At 46.0% G+C, this 18,526-nt stretch overlaps 1 protein-coding gene across 10 annotated transcripts in view; it reads right to left on the bottom strand.

The window, feature by feature from the left end:
* The window catches only part of LOC110499983 (membrane-associated guanylate kinase, WW and PDZ domain-containing protein 2), a 263,199-nt gene that overhangs the window by 78,638 nt on the left and 166,035 nt on the right, over positions 1 to 18,526 (bottom strand). For all 10 annotated transcript variants that reach the window (XM_036957236.1, XM_036957235.1, XM_036957237.1 and 7 more), the window contains exon 3: positions 5,453 to 5,572. In XM_036957236.1, coding sequence (XP_036813131.1) covers positions 5,453 to 5,572 — 120 coding nt within the window. The remainder of the gene's footprint in view (positions 1 to 5,452; positions 5,573 to 18,526) is intronic.

Raw genomic sequence — 18,526 nt, 5'->3', positions numbered from 1 at the left:
GTTAGCTCCCATGAGAATGTGCTCTCCACTGGGATTCTCTGCCTCTAACACTCGCTCTTCCATGCCGCCCCTAGAAGGGGTGTATCACTTGAGTGGGTTGAGTCACTGACGTGATCTTCCTGTCTGGGTTGGCGCCACTCCCCCGGCGGAGATCTTTGTGGGCTATACTCGTTGTGTGGGGGCTATGCTTTGGCAAAGTGGGTGGGGTTATATCCTGCCTGTTTGGCCCTGTCCGGGGGTATCATCGGATGGGGCCACAGTGTCTCCTGACCCCTCCTGTCTCAGCCTACAGTATTTATGCTGCAGTAGTTAATGTATTGGGGGGCTAGGGTCAGTCTGTTACATCTAGAGTATTTATCCTGTCCTATCCGGTGTCCTGTGTGAATTTAAGTATGCTCTCTCTCTCTCTCTCGCTCTCTCCCTCTCTCTCTCTCTCTCTCTCCCACTCTGTCTTCCTCCTGAGGTGCTGCACCCTCGACAACTACTGTGATTATTATTATTTGACCATGCTGGTCATTTATGAACATTTGAACATCTTGGCCATGTTCTGTTATAATCTCCACCCGGCACAGCCAGAAGAGAACTGAACACCCCTCATAGCCTGGTTCCTCTCTAGGTTTCTTCCTAGGTTTTGGCCTTTCTAGGGAGTTTTTCCTAGTCACCGTGCTTCTACACCTGCATTGCTTGCTGTTTGGGGTTTGGGTTTCTGTACAGCACTTTGAGATATCAGCTGATGCAAGAAGGGCTATATAAATACATTTGATTTGATTTGTTAGCCCCCCATGAGAAAGTGTTAGCCCCCATGACAAAGTGTTAGCCCCCCATGACAAAGTGTTAGCCCCCCATGAGAATGTGTTAGCCCCAAGAGACTGTGTTAGTGCCCCAAGAGACTGTGTTAGTGCCCCAAGAGACTGTGTTAGTGCCCCATGAGACTGTGTTAGTGCCCCATGAGACTGTGTTAGTCCCCCATGAGACTGTGTTAGCCCCCATGAGACTGTGTTCGTCCCCCATGAGGCTGTGTTAGCCCCATGAGACTGTGTTAGCCCCATGAGACTGTGTTAGCCCCATGAGACTGTGTTAGCCCCCCACATGAGACTGTGTTAGCCCCATGAGACAGTATTAACCCCCGATTAGACAGTGTTAGTCCCCCATGAGACTGTGTTAGTCCCCCATGAGACTGTGTTAGCCCCCATGAGACTGTGTTAGCCCCATGAGACTGTGTTAGCCCCCCATGAGAATGTGTTAGCCCCCCATGAGACTGTGTTAGTTCCCCAAGAGACTGTGTTAGCCCCCCATGAGAATGTGTTAGCCCCCCATGAGAACGTGTTAGCCCCCCATGAGAATGTGTTAGCCCCCCCATGAGACTGTGTTAGCCCCCATTAGACTGTGTTAGTCCCCTATGAGACTGTGTTAGCCCCATGAGACCGTTAGCCCCCCACGAGACCGTGTTAGCCCCACGAGACTGTGTTAGCCCCACGAGACTGTGTTAGCCCCATGTGACTGTGTTAGCCCCATGTGACTGTGTTAGCCCCATGTGACTGTGTTAGCCCCATGTGACTGTGTTAGCCCCATGTGACCGTGTTAGCCCCATGTGACTGTGTTAGCCCCATGAGACTGTGTTAGCCCCCCATGAGACTGTGTTAGCCCCCCATGAGACTGTGTTAGCCCCCCATTAGACTGTGTTAGCCCCCCATGAGACTGTGTTAGCCCCATGTGACTGTGTTAGCCCCATGGGACTGTGTTAGCCCCCCATGAGACTGTGTTAGCCCCCCATGAGACTGTGTTAGCCCTCCATGGGACTGTGTTAGCCCCCCATGAGACTGTGTTAGCCCCCCATGAGACTGTGTTAGCCCCCCATGAGACTGTGTTAGCCCCCCATGGGACTGTGTTAGCCCCATGGGACTGTGTTAACCTCATGAGACTGTGGTAGTCCGCTGATCTAAAGCCTAGACTATTACTCCTATAGTGCATCCACTTTAATAGCTACAATGCTCAGATTGAAAATTATCTGAGGATGTTTCACCTCAAATTGAAATCTCAACATTATTAAACATGTAATATGAGTAATTTAGAGCATTTTTGCCATCTTTTCATAATAGTTATCTGTACCAAAGGACAGAGACACATTCAGGAGTTGAACCTCAAGTCACATGGGTGAGCAGTGAGCACTGCCACTGTACAAACCTGCTTAATATGCAACACGCCTGAGTTTTGGACACATTTTGTTTGCCTTTGATGATACGTTTATAAAAAGATTTGCTTGGATGTTTTTCTCCCCTTGTTTCAAGTTAATATTCAAGCGCCAAAGTAGGGATCACAGTAGACAACACAGGCACAAACGGAACATTAAATGAAACTGTCTATTTAAAGGGAAATATATTCTAAAATGAAATACCGAAAGAGAGTGAGAAGGTCATGCGGGAAGATGATGTCATTATTACATAACCCAATGGGACTAGGAGCAGGAAGTGGAAGGTCAGGTGACGTCCTGGGAGTTAAAGTTCAAATAGTTCTTAAAAGTTCACACGTAAGTTTCAAGGCACGTCACAGGGGAGGCACTCAAACACAGTCACACACTCCACAACACATATACCTACAAACACACCCACCCACATGACTTCATATTGGTAACTAAAGCCTGACACTGTCTGGCCCACACCCCAGGCATTTTCACTAACATCACTGTTAGCCCTTTTGTGTCTGCTGGCACATCAGTGTTATCCACCAATCAATCAATCACTAAACCATGCACAGATTCCTAGTGATTGAGTGTGTGCGTGTGTTGTAAATAAATAAATAAAGAAGAAGCCTGTCTCTCTCTGGGCTCTGGCCTCTGTGCTCTGTGTGGTCTCCCCGTCTGTCTCCCCATGGCGGAGTCTCCAGGTCCCAGCATGCAGAGTGTTTCTGGGTTCGTTCTGAACGTGCTCCCCTGGGCTCCTCCTCGCTGATGCTTTCACACATCTCCCACTCTGATCCTCCAGCCCCTGAGCCTGCTAGCAGAAGACTGTCTGCTAAGATCTCCTCCACACACACAGGCATGCACACATGCAAACATCCCTTGCTACAGCTTTAGCCCAGAGATACCTGGCAAAGTCCTGAGACAGCGGATGTCCTTGTTAAGCTGATGTGAGATCTGATGAAGTGTTTGAGCTCTACTCTCTGTAAACAAGGTGTGAAATGGACTGGGGGAGATATGATGTTGCCACGGCAAAGGAACCTAGTTTCCTCGAGAGCAGGCTTCAAGGCACTGCCTCTCCAATGGAGATTAGGTTCTGTAGCTAGAGAGGGTTTCTATGAGAGTGAGATTATCCTGCACCTTTCAGTGGTGCTTCAGTACTTCTGGAGGAGAACCCAGACACCCAAAGATATTTTGAAAATCCAATGAGATTATTATAATCCTGTGGATTAAGTATTAAAATGATGAACCCCAATGCTGCAGACAGTTGTAGGACCATGGAGAAAATAGTAGCTGGAAAGTCCTATGTCGGTTTGTATCCCAGATATTTGCTGTGGTTACAAAAAGGCCCTGTGCATTTTTGTTCGCATTTCTGAGGACACCGTGAGTGACTCAAATTAAAATGAGAGAACATTGCTGTAAAAAAAAGCTAATCGAACGGAAAGGCTTAAAACCACAGACTATTTTACCCTGCTGCTGCCTAAAATCTAAAAGCAATTTCAGTCAGACTTTCCGGGAAATCAAATCTAAAATGCACAAAAACAGAATGCCGCATTCTTCAAACATTCCTAGACAAACTGAAGACAACCTCCAGTAGTATGCTACAATGCTAAATTAGTTGCATACCTTACTATTAGCTAAATGAAAGCCAAGAGACACACTGACCCACCCTCTGACCTTCCCAAGCAAGGCTTTTGTAATGATGAAAATCCAACACTGTGGATAACATTAACCTGGCAGTGTAGGACCTGACAGCCAGATTGTATCAGCTTGAGATGACTTTTCTCTGCCTTCCTCACACAAAAGAAAACAGTGATCTCTCCATCTCTTTAAGGGCTTTATTGGCATGGGAAACATATGTTTACATTTCCAAAGCAGGGAAAATAGATAATAAACAAACAATAAAAATATTAACAGCACACTTTCAAAATAATGAAGACATTTCAAATGTCATATTATGTGCAAATAGTTAAAGTACAAAAGGGAAAATAAATAAAACATAAATATGGGTTGTATTTACAATGGCGGATGTTCTTCACTGGTTGCCCTTTTCTTGTGGCAACAGGTCACACATCTTGCTGCTGTGATGGCACACTGTGGTATTTCACACTATAGATATGGGAGTTTATCAAAATTGGGTTTGCTTTTCCAATTCTTTGTGGGTCTGTGTAATCTGAGGGAAATGTATGGTCATACATTTGGCAGGTCAGTTTCCACCTCATTTTGTGGGCAGTGTGCACACAGCCTGTCTTCTCTTGAGAGGCAGGTCTGCCTACGGCGGCCTTTCTCAATAGCAAGGCTATGCTCACTGAGTCTGTACATAGTCAAAGCTTTCCTTAATTTTGGGTCAGTCAGTGGTCAGATATACTGCCACTGTTTACTGCCAAATAGCTAGTTCTAGTTTGTTCTGTTTTTTTGTTAGTTCTTTCCAATGTGTCAAGTAATTCTATTTTTGTTTTCTCATGATTTTGTTGCTGTCCTGGGGCTCTGAGGGGTCTGTTTGTGTTTGTGAACTGTGTTTGTCTCTCTCTCTCTCTGCCTCTCTCCTTCTCTAATTGAGCATTACATATTAAAAAGGTAAATGATGGTGGCACAGCAGTGCAGCCACCGAGAAGAGAAGAAGGGTTCTCTCTACGGAAGACGACATCCTCGGAAAAGTGATACGCGGCCTCAATCGGAGAGAGATTCTAACATCGCTCCTGGCAACCAACCGTTAAATTGACCATCTGCAATTTATTTTTCTGTCATGACATGCGTGAGGCTGAGCGGGAGGACTCGGCGAGGGAACAGACATGGAGTTAATGCATTATCTGTCTGTGTGGTGGAGTCCCCTGTATCTGACAGAGTGGAGAGCCAGTAGTTTAGTACACCCAGCACAGAGCCACACAGACCAGGGCAGATGGAGAGAAACTGGAGTGAGTTGTGTTTATTCTGGAGCCATTAGGGCTCAGAGGAGAGCCAGCATGGAGGAGATAGCGGAGTGGAGAGGTGTAGTGCTGTTGTGGGGTGTGTGTGCGAGAGTGTGTTTTTTCCACTCTGATTAAAACAGCTTTTCTGTAATCTATGTTATGATGTCACAGTGATGTGTGAGAGCTTTCTAAATGCACACAACTCATTCTTCTCTGTCAGAGAGTGGAAGGATGGTGGATAAACAAGCAGCTACATAATACAATTATTCCAACAAGCAATTGAACAAAATCAGGAAAGACCCCCCCCCCCCCCCAAAAAAAAAAAAAACATGATACACCCCCACAAAAGTGAAAAGCTTGCTTTTACCTTCATAAGTTCCGCTCTCTAGTAAGGCTCCACTTTTCTCCAATTCCATAAACCGATCAACAGTCACAAAGTTGTAGTCCACCCCCGGGACCTCTCCTTCCTTGGGCTGCCTGGTTGTGCCTATCAGAGAGGAGAGGGGAGGAGCACAGTTACACAGTTACAATCAGGGAACTTACTAAGAAACTGTGTACACCTGCATACAGGAGAGAGGAGCAGGGTAAGCATTATGGCCCTTACTGTAAACTGTGTGTATCATAGAAATAGAATGAAATAATTGTAATTCTATGGTGTGTACATCATGACAGTACATTAAAGGGCTGGGCTACAATCACCTATCCGGAACCGTTTTACTGCCGATGCGGAGCCCCACCGGGCCTTCACGACTGGACTACCAACGTTATCTGCCCGAGGAAGTTATCCAACTGGCCCCTCCGTCGCGATGTTACCTGAACGCCCATCTGCGGCCCCCTAATCATTAGCTGTCTTAACGGCTGCTATCTGAATAGGTCTATCGGACAATTTTTCTTGGGTCACTACAACTATATCTATTTTGCCAATTGGATCCCCTCTACCACACGGAACCCCACTAATCTACCAACGGAAATGCACGAGGTGGCTAAAAACAGACATCCATCCTATGCTCGCTTGCTATAATTTGCAAATAAATTAATAAAAAATCCTACAATGTGATTTTCTGGATTTGTTTCCCTCATTTTGTCTGTCATAGTTGAAGTGTACCTATTATGAAAATTACAGGCCTCTCATCTTTTTAAGTGGGAGAACTTGCACAATTGGTGGCTGACTAAATGCTTTTTTGCCACACTGTATCTCTCTCTGGCCACCCCCAAAACCAATTCTTCCTTTGGCCGCCTCTCCTTCCAGTTCTCTGCTACCAATAACTGGAATGAACTACAAAAATCTCTGAAACTGGAGACTCATATCTCCCTCACTAGCTTTAAGCACCAGCTATCAGAGCAGCTCACAGATTACTGCACCTGTACATAGCCCATCTATAATTTAGCCCAAACAACTACCTCTCCCCCTACTGTATTTATTTATTTATTTTGCTCCTTTGCACCCCATTATTTCTATCTCTACTTTGCACATGCTTCCACTGCAAATCTACCATTCCAGTGTTTTACTTGCTATATTGTATTTACTTCGCCACCATGGCCTTTTTTTGGCCTTTACCTCCCTTATCTCACCTCACTTGCTCACATTGTATATAGACTTATTTTTCTACTGTATTATTTACTGTTTTATTCCATGTGTAACTCTGTGTCGAACTGCTTTGCTTTATCTTGGCCAGGTCGCAATTGTAAATGAGAACCTGTTCTCAACTTGCCTACCTGGTTAAATAAAGGTGAAATAAATCAAATAAAATAAAGGGATACTTTGGGATTTTGGTTAATGAGTCAGATGAAGTCATGGATACCATTTTTATGTCAATGTGTCCATTATGAAGGAAGTTAGTGGTAGTTTTGCGAGCCAATGCTAGTTAGCTAAATAAAACTCCCTTTCACGTCCTTCATAAGGGACACAGAGACATACAAATGGAATGAAGTAGATAAACGGCTTCATTGCCAAAATTCCGAAGTATCCCTTCAACAAAAGGATCCTACTTTGAAAACCTCAGCGTCTCATAAAGAATAAGAACAGAACGGCCGATTAAGGACAAGCTGACCCTGAATCAGTTATATTCATGCATTCTGAGCGGGTTGCACATTTGAATTCAACTGAATACTTAAGCGCGGTCCTTTGGGATGATGAGCGATGAGTCCTTCACTAGGTAACGTTACAGGAAGGTTTCAGATGAGTGATGCAACTCCAACAAAGAGGAGAGAAATAAGTTCAATCTGCATGCAGAGTGTCAACGCCTCTCAAAGACGGTAGACACAGAGCCTCTACACAAACTCACAGGGCTGCTGTCTACATGTTATCGCGAGTGAGACGAGAATGCTAGCCTGCTAAATTCTGACAGTGGCACCCTTTTAATCATGTTAGCATTAGCATAAGTGGCTAGTTCTTGACACATTTGCCAGTCGATTAAGAGCATTGGGCCAGTAACCGAAAGGTCGCTGGTTAGAATCTCAGAGCAAGGGCCTCGCGAGTGGCGCAGTGGTCTAAGGCACTGCATCACAGTGCTGGCTGTTCCACTAGAAATTCTGGGTTCGAGTCCAGGCTCTGTCACAGCTGGCAGCGACCGGGAGTCCCATGGGACTGCGCACAATTGGCCCAGCGCCGTCCGGATTAGGGGAGGGTTTGGCTGGCAGGGATGTCCCATTGTGCACTAGCGACTCCTGTGGCGGGCCGGGCGCAGTGCACGCTGACACGGTCGCCAGGTGCACAGTGTTTCCTCCGACACATTGGTACAGCTGGCTTCCGGGTTAAGTGGGCATTGTGTCAAGAAGCAGTACGGCTTGGTTGGGTTGTGTTTCAGAGGACGCACGGCTCTTGCCCTTCGCCTCTCCCGAGTCCATGCGGGAGTTGACTGTTTCAAGACTGTAACTACCAATTGGATACCACGAAAAGGGGGTAAAAGTTGTTTTTTTATTATAAAAAAAATAAAAATAATCTCAGAGCCAACTAGGGGAAAAATCTGTTGATATGCCCTTGAGCAAGGCTCTTAACCTTAATTGCTCCTGTAAGTCACTCTGGATAAGAGAGTCTGCTAAATGATCCAAAAATCCCAAAATGTAAATGTAAATCACATGTTTTACAAACGCTCTCTCCTAAGCATAGTGCATGTTTGAAAGACAGCAGTAATTTCCAGTCAGTGTTGTGTTGTGGAGGATAGGATGCTAAAGGTATATCAAGGTATAAATTAGTTCCTAAACGCTCCTGCTAGTGCAGTGTGCTAATTAGCCTGCTCGAGCACCAGAGGTTAGGCTAATTGATGCTGGCTGTGATAGCTCCAAGGTACTCCATCCCTGAGGTGTTAAACAGCTTATTCTCATATCCGTGCTAACACTGCTGTAAAAGCCTGGCCTATGGCAGCATTTGGTGCTGGAGGAGCCTGGCCTATGGCAGCCTTCAGTGCTGGAAGAGCCTGGCCTATGGCAGCCTTTGATACTGTAGAGCCTGGCCTATGGCAGCCTTTGGTGCTGGAAGAGCCTGGCCTATGGCCGCTTTTGATACTGTAGAGTCTGGCATATGGCAGCCTTTGGGTCTGTTTGATACATGCGGCATCAGACTGGCCCCAAAAGGCAGATTGAATTCCTGCTTTACTCAATACCAGTTCCATTAACACATTCCTCAAAAATGCCTAGATTCCGATAGGCTAGAACTGCACCACGAGGCTAGCGAGGGTAAGTGAGTGTGTGTCTGTTGAGTCAGACAGTTCATATGTCTGCGACACCATGTCGCAAGATGATGCAGCCATGTGTGCCAACTTAGTCTGGTGCCACAAGCTCTTATCGCCTGTCACATGTCATTTTGATGTAACAGCGGTGACGGGAGATGCTGGATTGGTGCAAACTGAATGACCCAACGCCATTCTGTCACGACAGTCACAAGAGCTGTGAGATACTCTGTGCTTTTCTTCAGTAAGTCGATTTTGGACTCCGACACCCTATCTCTCAACGCTGCTGACAGAGAGTCCAAGTGTGAAATAAATGAAAGAAAAGAAAATGACTCCACCAAGGCCATTAAAGCCCTTGCCAACGTTGTCTTAACGCTCAATGTTGATGAATCTGTCCTTAGATGGAAAAAGCAAACCGCTGGAGATTTCAACAGATACCATGCAACGGAAAACCTAAATTCTCTCAGAGTTCAGCATCAACATCAAACCATGGTGCTCCACATCAAAACACACCAGGCAGAGAGAGTTCTAGGTGAGGGTTGAGAGAGGAGTGGAAGGGGGCTGGTCTAGGGGCGTGAGGATGGCACATCTGAGCCATGTTGATATGTGGTGAGGAGTTGCTAGTGAACACACATACAGTGTGTGTGTGTGTGTGTGTGTGTGTGTATCTATGTGTGAGATACACTATGGCACTTCCAGTGCTACCCTGCAAGAGGCCTGCGTAACGACAACAGATTACACCTCCCGACAGCGCTACAGAACGGCCAACACACAGCACAACACTTTAAAAGGAACCTTTGATGTCACGGAACTACTGTATAATTAGCAGCGTCTTCCAGTGGGGACTTTTCTGTGGCGACACTTTCTAATAGAAGCAACCGATAAGGCATGAAAATGTTTTTTTAGTACTTTCAGAGTTCTGGGTCATCTGTTAGATTTGACATTAGTGTAACATCCAAGCTGGTTTAAGAGAGACATTTGTCTATAAAAAGCCACTGGCAAAGCAGAGAGATGTCCATAAAACGTCCACAGAAATTGCTTTCCAACCGTAACTCTTTTCGGAGTCCCCATTTATAGATCCAATACAAATATTAGCATTATAAAAGGTGCAGAGGTCAAATCCATGAGCATGCTCTGTGATACGGTAAGAACTGTACGCCCTCTCCTCTTCCGTCTCCGCCAACCCTTCTTGGTCACCTGTGCTACATGTGACCAGTGACCCCAACATATAGTTCCCTCTAGTGGACAAACAAGTTAAAATAACCATTGACAGACAACATATGCAATGACATATAAACAGGCCAAAACGGCTCCTATGGTTTGCCATTTAGACTTCAACACTTAGCATGATGGAGTATACAGTTGCATACGCGGTAACACATCCTCGGTAGACTAACGGTTCTTCTTCCCTAGTCACTGATCTAAGAAGCCTATATTTATCTGTAATTTACAAAAGCCCCATTGGTATACATTTACAATAAAGTAGGACCGCATACCAAATAAATCAAAATGACACACTGTAGGTGCATTGCCCCTAGTGGGTATTTTCAAGGCTGTTCCCATGGGCATTTGGGCACCTAGGGCATTTCTAGAGTGCTGATAATTTACACTAAAGCTGTGTATTGTTGTGCTGTACAGGAAATGCTTTTTCATGTTCAACAAACATCCTACTTGTTAATCTCCTGTTCGGTGGGGGGTGAAGCAAGGAGAGAGAGAGAAAGAGAGAGAGAGTGTGAGTGAGTGAGTGAGTGAGTGAGTGAGTGAGAGTGAGTGAGAGTGTGAGTGAGTGAGTGAGTGAGTGAGTGAGAGAGTGAGAGAAAGAAAGAAAGAAAGAAAGAAAGAAAGAAAGAGTGAACACAGACGATTCATCAGAGGGGAAGCCAGGATTTTCACTGGAGCAATCTGCAAACAATGCCGAGAATAACACAAACAGATTACCAGAGATAACTGTGGCGGATACCCAGCTATTTGTCCTGCGGTACGACGCTGTAATGACTCAGAAGCGGCTGTCGTCTTTCCACGTACAAAATGTTCCCTGGAACTCCCGGGGAGCGGAGAGAGGAGTAGGGTATGAGAGAATAAGGGATAGCGATAGAGAAAACAATAATGATGTCTGAACATCTCTTCCTCTCCGCTGAGCAAGGAGAGAGGGAGAGGGAGAGGGAGAGGGAGAGGGAGAGGGAGAGAGTGTGAAGGGTCTGTGAGGAGAAGGCGTGGAGATGAAGCATGTCTCACGGAGTAGACTAGAGTTGCAGCGTGGGCAGTTAAGCATCTCTCCCATGGCTCTCTCCCTACACTACAGTTATATCCATCCATAGGGTTTCATAGCCAGGGGCCATTAGATCAGCTCTTAACACATCCAGCTTAGTACCATTGTCCAGTAATGGATCCTGGGTCAGGGCATCTAGCCTGCCTCGTTTGCAATCCAAACCAATTCAACAATGCACTTCAGTGGAATAAATGTACCCAGCCAGAAGGGCAGCCATCTGCGCATTGCGCTTCATGTGTCATGCATTAGCATGACCCTTAAGTATATCTACACTGTTTAACATCGCTGATTGGCAGAGGCATCGGTAACTGGATCACAACTATGTGAATCCATGTGTGTACCAAATGGAACCCTATTTCCTATATAGTGCACTACTTTAGACCAGGGCCCTATTCCCTATATAGTACACTACTTCTGACCAGGGCCCTATTCCCTATATAGTGCACTACTTTAGACCAAGGCCCACTGGGCCCATAGGGCTCTGGTCAAAAGAAATGCACTACATCGCAGCCCACGACAGTTAAATGAGTGTGTCAGACCATCTGCAAGTGGAAATATTGGCTCCAACTTCAAACACTGCTGGGATGGCGGCGCAACAGAGGTCTGGTTCAGTGAGTGCATATCCCCAGGCTTTGGAGAGAAATAGTAAGATATACTACATCCAGACTTCAATCTCTATCCCAAGATACTATATCAACCCTCAAGCAGCTATGATCAAGCCTGAAAATCCACAGCTACTATGGCAAGAGGCAGAAAAGCACAGGGATAAATATCCCCTTCTCTAAGTGTGTAGAGAGTGTGTAGAGCTTAGGGGACACTGTGTTATGTCCCTGCCTGGTCTCTCTCTGGTCCTCCTCCTGTCCTGAGGCTGCAGACCATATGTCCCCTCACAGGTCTCCAGCCATCCATCAATCAGAGGAGAGTGAGAAAGACACCACATGACCAGAAGACCCTTTCAAAGCATCGTTATAGCACATCCCTGACCCCTCTCAGTCTGACCTCTCCCCCTCCCTCCCTCTCTCCATCTTGGAGAGCAGCTATTACAGTCAGTGTGGTTTTAGAACTAGCCAACGTGATGTGACAGACTGCAGAAGAAGACTTGAGGCTGTACCTCTGTCCACCCTGCTTACCTTCCCCCACTCCTTACACATATGCTAGCCTTCAGACTGCATTAAAAGACCACATGATGCCAGCAGCAACGGCTGTTGCTTTCACAGCTAGTCGAAGGCCTAGCTTACTGAGATACAGACACACAGAGACAGGCTTGACCTCTGAATCTCATATACTTGTTGTACTCAGTCCCTGACAAACAACATGCAGCTAGTTTCTAAACAGCCTTGAGTTTCACTTAGCAAGCCACTTCTGGGAGAAACTGTTCCATGTCAAATTGAAATCTCCAGCTCCACTGCCTCCAGTAGTCAGACCCAGTGTGTGTGTCAATGGGCTGCAGTGCATTGAAGGGGCTGGGATAGGGGGACTGTGTGGGCAGGAGCTGGTGATGGGATCAGCTTCCGCTTGGCTGGGTAAAGCCCCACTAGGCCCAGTGTGTTGTGACAGTGTGTCAGTCAGGCCTGTGCTGTGGTCCCTCTGGGGCCCTCTGGCTGGAGGTGCTCAGTAGCCCCCTCTATTCACTTCCCTAATCCCCCTGTTATGACAGCAAGAGATGGCGTCAACGTGCCCCATTGTCCAGATCCTAATCTAACCCGTTAGCCAATTAGGAAATGGCCGGCCTTCCTAATGCCTGAGAATTAGTGGGATGGATTATGGTGCCATTCAGTGCTGTCCGGCCGCTACGGGAGACCGGGAGTCGGGTAACGTGGGGTGGAGAGGGCTGAGCGAGGGCACTGACGAAAAGCTGCTTTCGCCCGCACTTTCTGTTCATTGGTGGCGGTGGTAACGCACGGCCACTTAGCCGTGGATGTGCTTAGTCACTGTTTTCATAGACTGCTGCCTGAATCAACCCGATTAGATGTCGGATACACTTTAATAAACCTTCATTGAACTAAGAGAAAGAAAGAGAGAGAGAGAGAGAGAGAGAGAGAGAGAGAGAGAGAGAGAGAGAGAGAGAGATAAATATGTGAGAAAGAAGGTTGCGTTTTCATTGGGGGATACAGTGGCACAAATTATTAACAAGCACATAATCCCTATCCCATGTCCCTATCCCATCACACAACAACAGAGTGCTTTTGTTCTCAAGCGCAGTGAGGTAAAAAACACGTGGTGGCCCTCCTTCAACATGTCCAAGGTTTTACTAAACTAATCTGCAAATTGATGATCACTAATGTGGGATTGATTGGGGGACCTGAGCATCGACAAAACCCTTCTGAGGCTCGTTGGCATGACGACAGCAGGTCCTCCGCCCCACTCACCTTTCCCAGAATTGCATTAATAGATTGGCCCTCCTGGAGGTGCTGGTGGACGGCCGTGTGAGGCGGCCTGGAGTGATCGATGACTGACCTCTCAGAGACCTCGTGAGAGAGAAAGAGAGAGACAGAGATGGAAGGAGAGAGAGTGAGGGGGGAGAGAAAGCGAGAGAGGAGGGAGAGAGATCGAGAAGGATAGAGAGAGAGAGATGGAGTAAGCAGGGGGAGCGAGAAAGTGGTTGAGGAGGAAGGAAAGAGACAGAGAGAGAAAGAAAGAAAGCCAGAAAGATGGAGATTGAGAGGGAGCACTGACTTCATCTTCTCATTGAAGGCTGTAAAACCCTCAGGGTAAGAGGTATGAATCTGCCAGCTCAGCTTCACTCATAATTAATCATACACACCCGAACACTAATACTACCTAGCATTGTACCATCACACAGGAACACTATTACTACCTAGCAGTGTGCCATCACACAGGAACACTATTACTGCCTAGCATTATACCATCACACAGGAACACTATTACTACCTAGCATTGAACCATCACACAGGAACACTATTACTACCTAGCATTGAACCATCACACAGGAACACTATTACTACCTAGCATTGTGCCATCACACAGGAACACTATTACTACCTAGCATTATACCATCACACAGGAACACTATTACTACCTAGCATTGTGCCATCACACAGGAACACTTTTACTACCTAGCATTATACCATCACACAGGAACACTATTACTACCTAGCATTGTGCCATCACACAGGAACACTATTACTACCTAGCATTGTACCATCACACAGGAACACTATTACTACCTAGCATTGTACCATCACACAGGAACACTATTACTACCTAGCATTATACCATCACACAGGAACACTATTACTACCTAGCATTGAACCATCACACAGGAACACTATTACTACTTAGCATTGAACCATCACACAGGAACACTATTACTACCTAGCATTATACCATCACACAGGAACACTATTACTACCTAGCATTGAACCATCACACAGGAACACTATTACTACCTAGCATTGAACCATCACACAGGAACACTATTACTACTTAGCATTGAACCATCACACAGGAACACTATTACTACCTAGCATTATACCATCACACAGGAACACTATTACTACCTAGCATTATACCATCACACAGGAACACTATTACTACCTAGCATTGAACCATCACACAGGAACGCTATTACTACCTAGCATTATACCATCACACAGGAACACTATTACTACCTAGCATTATACCATCACACAGGAACACTATTACTACTTAGCATTGAACCATCACACAGGAACACTATTACTACCTAGCACTGAACCATCACACAGGAACACTTTTACTACCTAGCATTGTGCCATCACACAGGAACACTTTTACTACCTAGCATTGTACCATCACACAGGAACACTATTACTACCTAGCATTGTGCCATCACACAGGAACACTATTACTGCCTAGCATTATACCATCACACAGGAACACTATTACTACCTAGCATTGAACCATCACACAGGAACACTATTACTACCTAGCATTGTGCCATCACACAGGAACACTATTACTACTTAGCATTATGCCATCACACAGGAACACTATTACTACCTAGCATTGTGCCATCACACAGGAACACTATTACTACTTAGCATTATGCCATCACACAGGAACACTATTACTACCTAGCATTATACCATCACACAGGAACACTATTACTACCTAGCATTGTGCCATCACACAGGAACACTATTACTACCTAGCATTGTGCCATCACACAGGAACACTATTACTGCCTAGCATTATACCATCACACAGGAACACTATTACTACCTAGCATTGAACCATCACACAGGAACACTATTACTACCTAGCATTGTGCCATCACACAGGAACACTATTACTACATAGCATTGTACCATCACACAGGAACACTATTACTACCTAGCATTGAACCATCACACAGGAACACTATTCCTGCCTAGCATTATACCATCACACAGGAACACTTTTACTACCTAGCATTATACCATCACACAGGAACACTATTACTGCCTAGCATTATACCATCACACAGGAACACTATTACTGCCTAGCATTATACCATCACACAGGAACACTATTACTACCTAGCATTGTACCATCACACGGGAACACTATTACTACCTAGCATTGAACCATCACACGGGAACACTATTACTACCTAGCATTGTACCATCACACAGGAACACTATTACTACCTAGCATTGTACCATCACTGATGACTGGGTGCCATGGACATGACATCTACAATGTAAGACAAATGACAGTATGTACATTACATTACGTTCCCTTTAGGAGTAGCTGCAAGACATCCATTGATACACTTGTTGCGAGTTCTCCGACCATATTCTTTGAGTGGAAGGGTGTTACAGTGCAAGCCCTCCCCATGTCCATCTCCAACCTGCGACTCAGTCCATAGCCATGCTATTCAATGGTCTGTAATGGTCTGCATAGCAGCATCCTGTTGGAATGTCTGAAGCCATTACCTTCTATGAAATGAGTGAGAGTGGAAGCTCCTTTCACTGGCGGTCACATATCAGTCTCTTGCCACTGAGATGTAAGACCAAGGATATAGTAGAGAGAACTCAGGTACACTGGGATTTGTGTCTGATATGGACAGCAATGTGTTAGCTGCAGAGATAACATTGACACCAATAGGATTGTCCGTCCTCTACCAGCTCTATCAGAAAAAAATTAATTGAAAGTTATTTTAAGTCCAGTAAAAAAGGCTCAATCTGAGTCTGGGAAACCAGTCTTAAAAGTCTATCTAATGCCAGTCCCAGATCACACCACATTCAGATCTCTCAGTGAAAGATTCTGCTAAAACTACTGAAGCATAGAAGAGTGGAAGTGAAGTTTTCCCTAGCCCCTCTAGCTGTGCCTGGGAATCTGGGGAGCTAGCCCCACTCAGGCAGCAGTCAAACAGAGACGTGAGTGATGAAGCAACCTGGAGATGTTGACAGTGACAGATTGGTTATTCATCCAGCTTGTCATCAGAGGCTTCCAGTACTTGGGGGGGTTCATCATCAGTGTTTTGGTGGAATCTTAAGTCTGATACCAAACTCCCTCAAGTAACTGTCTACAGTACAAACAACAAGCCAAACAATGTTGAGCAAACATTTCACAATCCAGCACCATCATATAGCCAACTTTCTGTAAAAGTCAGTTTTCTGACATGGAAATGATAGTCAACATTCCACCATGTACATTGCCTGTACCGTACCTACCCCTAAAGAAAGACTTGATCATGGTGTCTGTGTCCTTGTGGAACAGGCTGACGCTCAGAACATGTATTCTCCTCCTTCCAGGGTTCGTACTCTTTCATCACATTTCAAACATCCCTTTGGTCTCGTGCCGCATCTGAGCCCCGAGAGAATCAAAGCAGTCACTTTTGGGGTTACAGTATGACACAATAATTCTGCAACCTGGAGACACTTGACAGCAAATACAGAGGTGCTTGGAGGCGCTAGGCATCCACTCAAACCAGTCCCTTTAATCTGGGGAGATCCAAAAACAAGAGAAAAGACAACAACGCTTTCTTTCCCCTCACAGCTGTTTCACTCTGTATCCATAGACTACAGGAGCCTCGTCATACACACACACAGCCCAACCCAGGCAGGTATGGAGAGAGAGAGAGAGAGAGAGAGAGAGAGAGAGAGAGAGAGAGAGAAAGAGAGGGATGGAGAGATAGACACACACACTGACACACACACACACAGATTGGGGGCGAGCTGATGTCATCCGTTTGGATGTGTGGCCCCGGGGTGGGTGTGTGTGTGTGTGTGTGCGTGTGTGTGTGTGTGTGTGTCTGTGTGTAGCCCAGACACAGTGGGACTGATGGTGGATGTGAAAGTGCTGCTGTCAGCTTAATCCTCACACTGCAGCCAGAGATGTCCCTATCCCGGCCAGAGACCACATTACCACCCAATGACACAATCTGTTTGTCAGGGACGCCTGCCTGCCTGTCTCCATGGCTGTCTACCTGCCTGCCTACTCTGATTCAGTTATAACACCCTATCACAGCCAGTTAGGCCTGAAGCTTAGGGCGGCCATACTAGCAGACAACAGGCCCACATACCATCATGACCCTATTTGGTTCCATGGCTGAGCTCTGGATTGCTCCATTGCTTTCTGAAGTGGTTTTCACCCAGGTCGTTTATTTGCTACAGCCCTACAGTCATGGGAGCCATTTTGTCAGTTTGGATTGAAGCGTTAGAGTCTCTTGAGTCCTGCTTGGGAGTTGAACCCATTACCGTGTTGGGTCAGAGGGGGAAACAATCAGCACCCTACATGATGGCAATCATCCACACAGCAACCTCTGACCCTTTAAATCCAGAGGTTGAGCCACACCAGGAGCCTCTATCACCACCAGCTGTGTGTGTGTGTGTCTCGCTCTGCGTGTGTGTTGTGTGTGAGTGTGTGTATTTGCTATTCATGTGTGTGTATTTTCTATTCATGTGTGTGCATTTACTGTGTGTGTGTGTGTGTGTGTGTGTGTGTGTGTGTGTGTGTGTGTGTGTGTGTGTGTGTGTGTGTGTGTATTTACTGTGTGTGTGCTCAGTGATTTCCAAGATGGCGTAGCAGTCGGACGTGTGTTTGTCTTGTCCTGTAAATAGTCCGTTTTTCCGTGTATATTTTAATCTCACTTTCCACCTACGATCTAAATATACTTTCCTGCAACCCGCCCCACCCAATGAGGTACGGAACTGCTATTTTTATACGTTATAACTGGAACCTCCATCAGAAGCTAGCCAGCTAACCAGCTATTAGCTAGTAGTCACTGTTAGCCATGGCTAGCGGTCCTCAGTCAATACCTGCCAGTCTGCACGATATTGGACTGTTTTTCTCCACCACATCACCGGATTCCTGCCGCTAGCTCTGGGCCATTACACCGAATCATCGCAGCTAGCTAGCTGCAATCGAGTAGCTACCGCTAGCTAATGTCTCTGTCCCGAAGAAAGCACCAGTTAGCCTTGAGATAGCCTCGAGCTAGGCCCATCTCCAGGCTAGCCGAAGAGGTATACCCGCTAATTCGTGGGCTACAATACCTCTTTTGCCAATTGGCCTGGAC

This window comes from Oncorhynchus mykiss, chromosome 21 (assembly GCF_013265735.2).
Source record: "Oncorhynchus mykiss isolate Arlee chromosome 21, USDA_OmykA_1.1, whole genome shotgun sequence".
Lineage (NCBI taxonomy): Eukaryota > Metazoa > Chordata > Actinopteri > Salmoniformes > Salmonidae > Oncorhynchus > Oncorhynchus mykiss.
The sequence above is the reverse complement of the archived record's forward strand: the minus strand, read 5'-3'. Positions and strand labels throughout refer to the sequence as shown.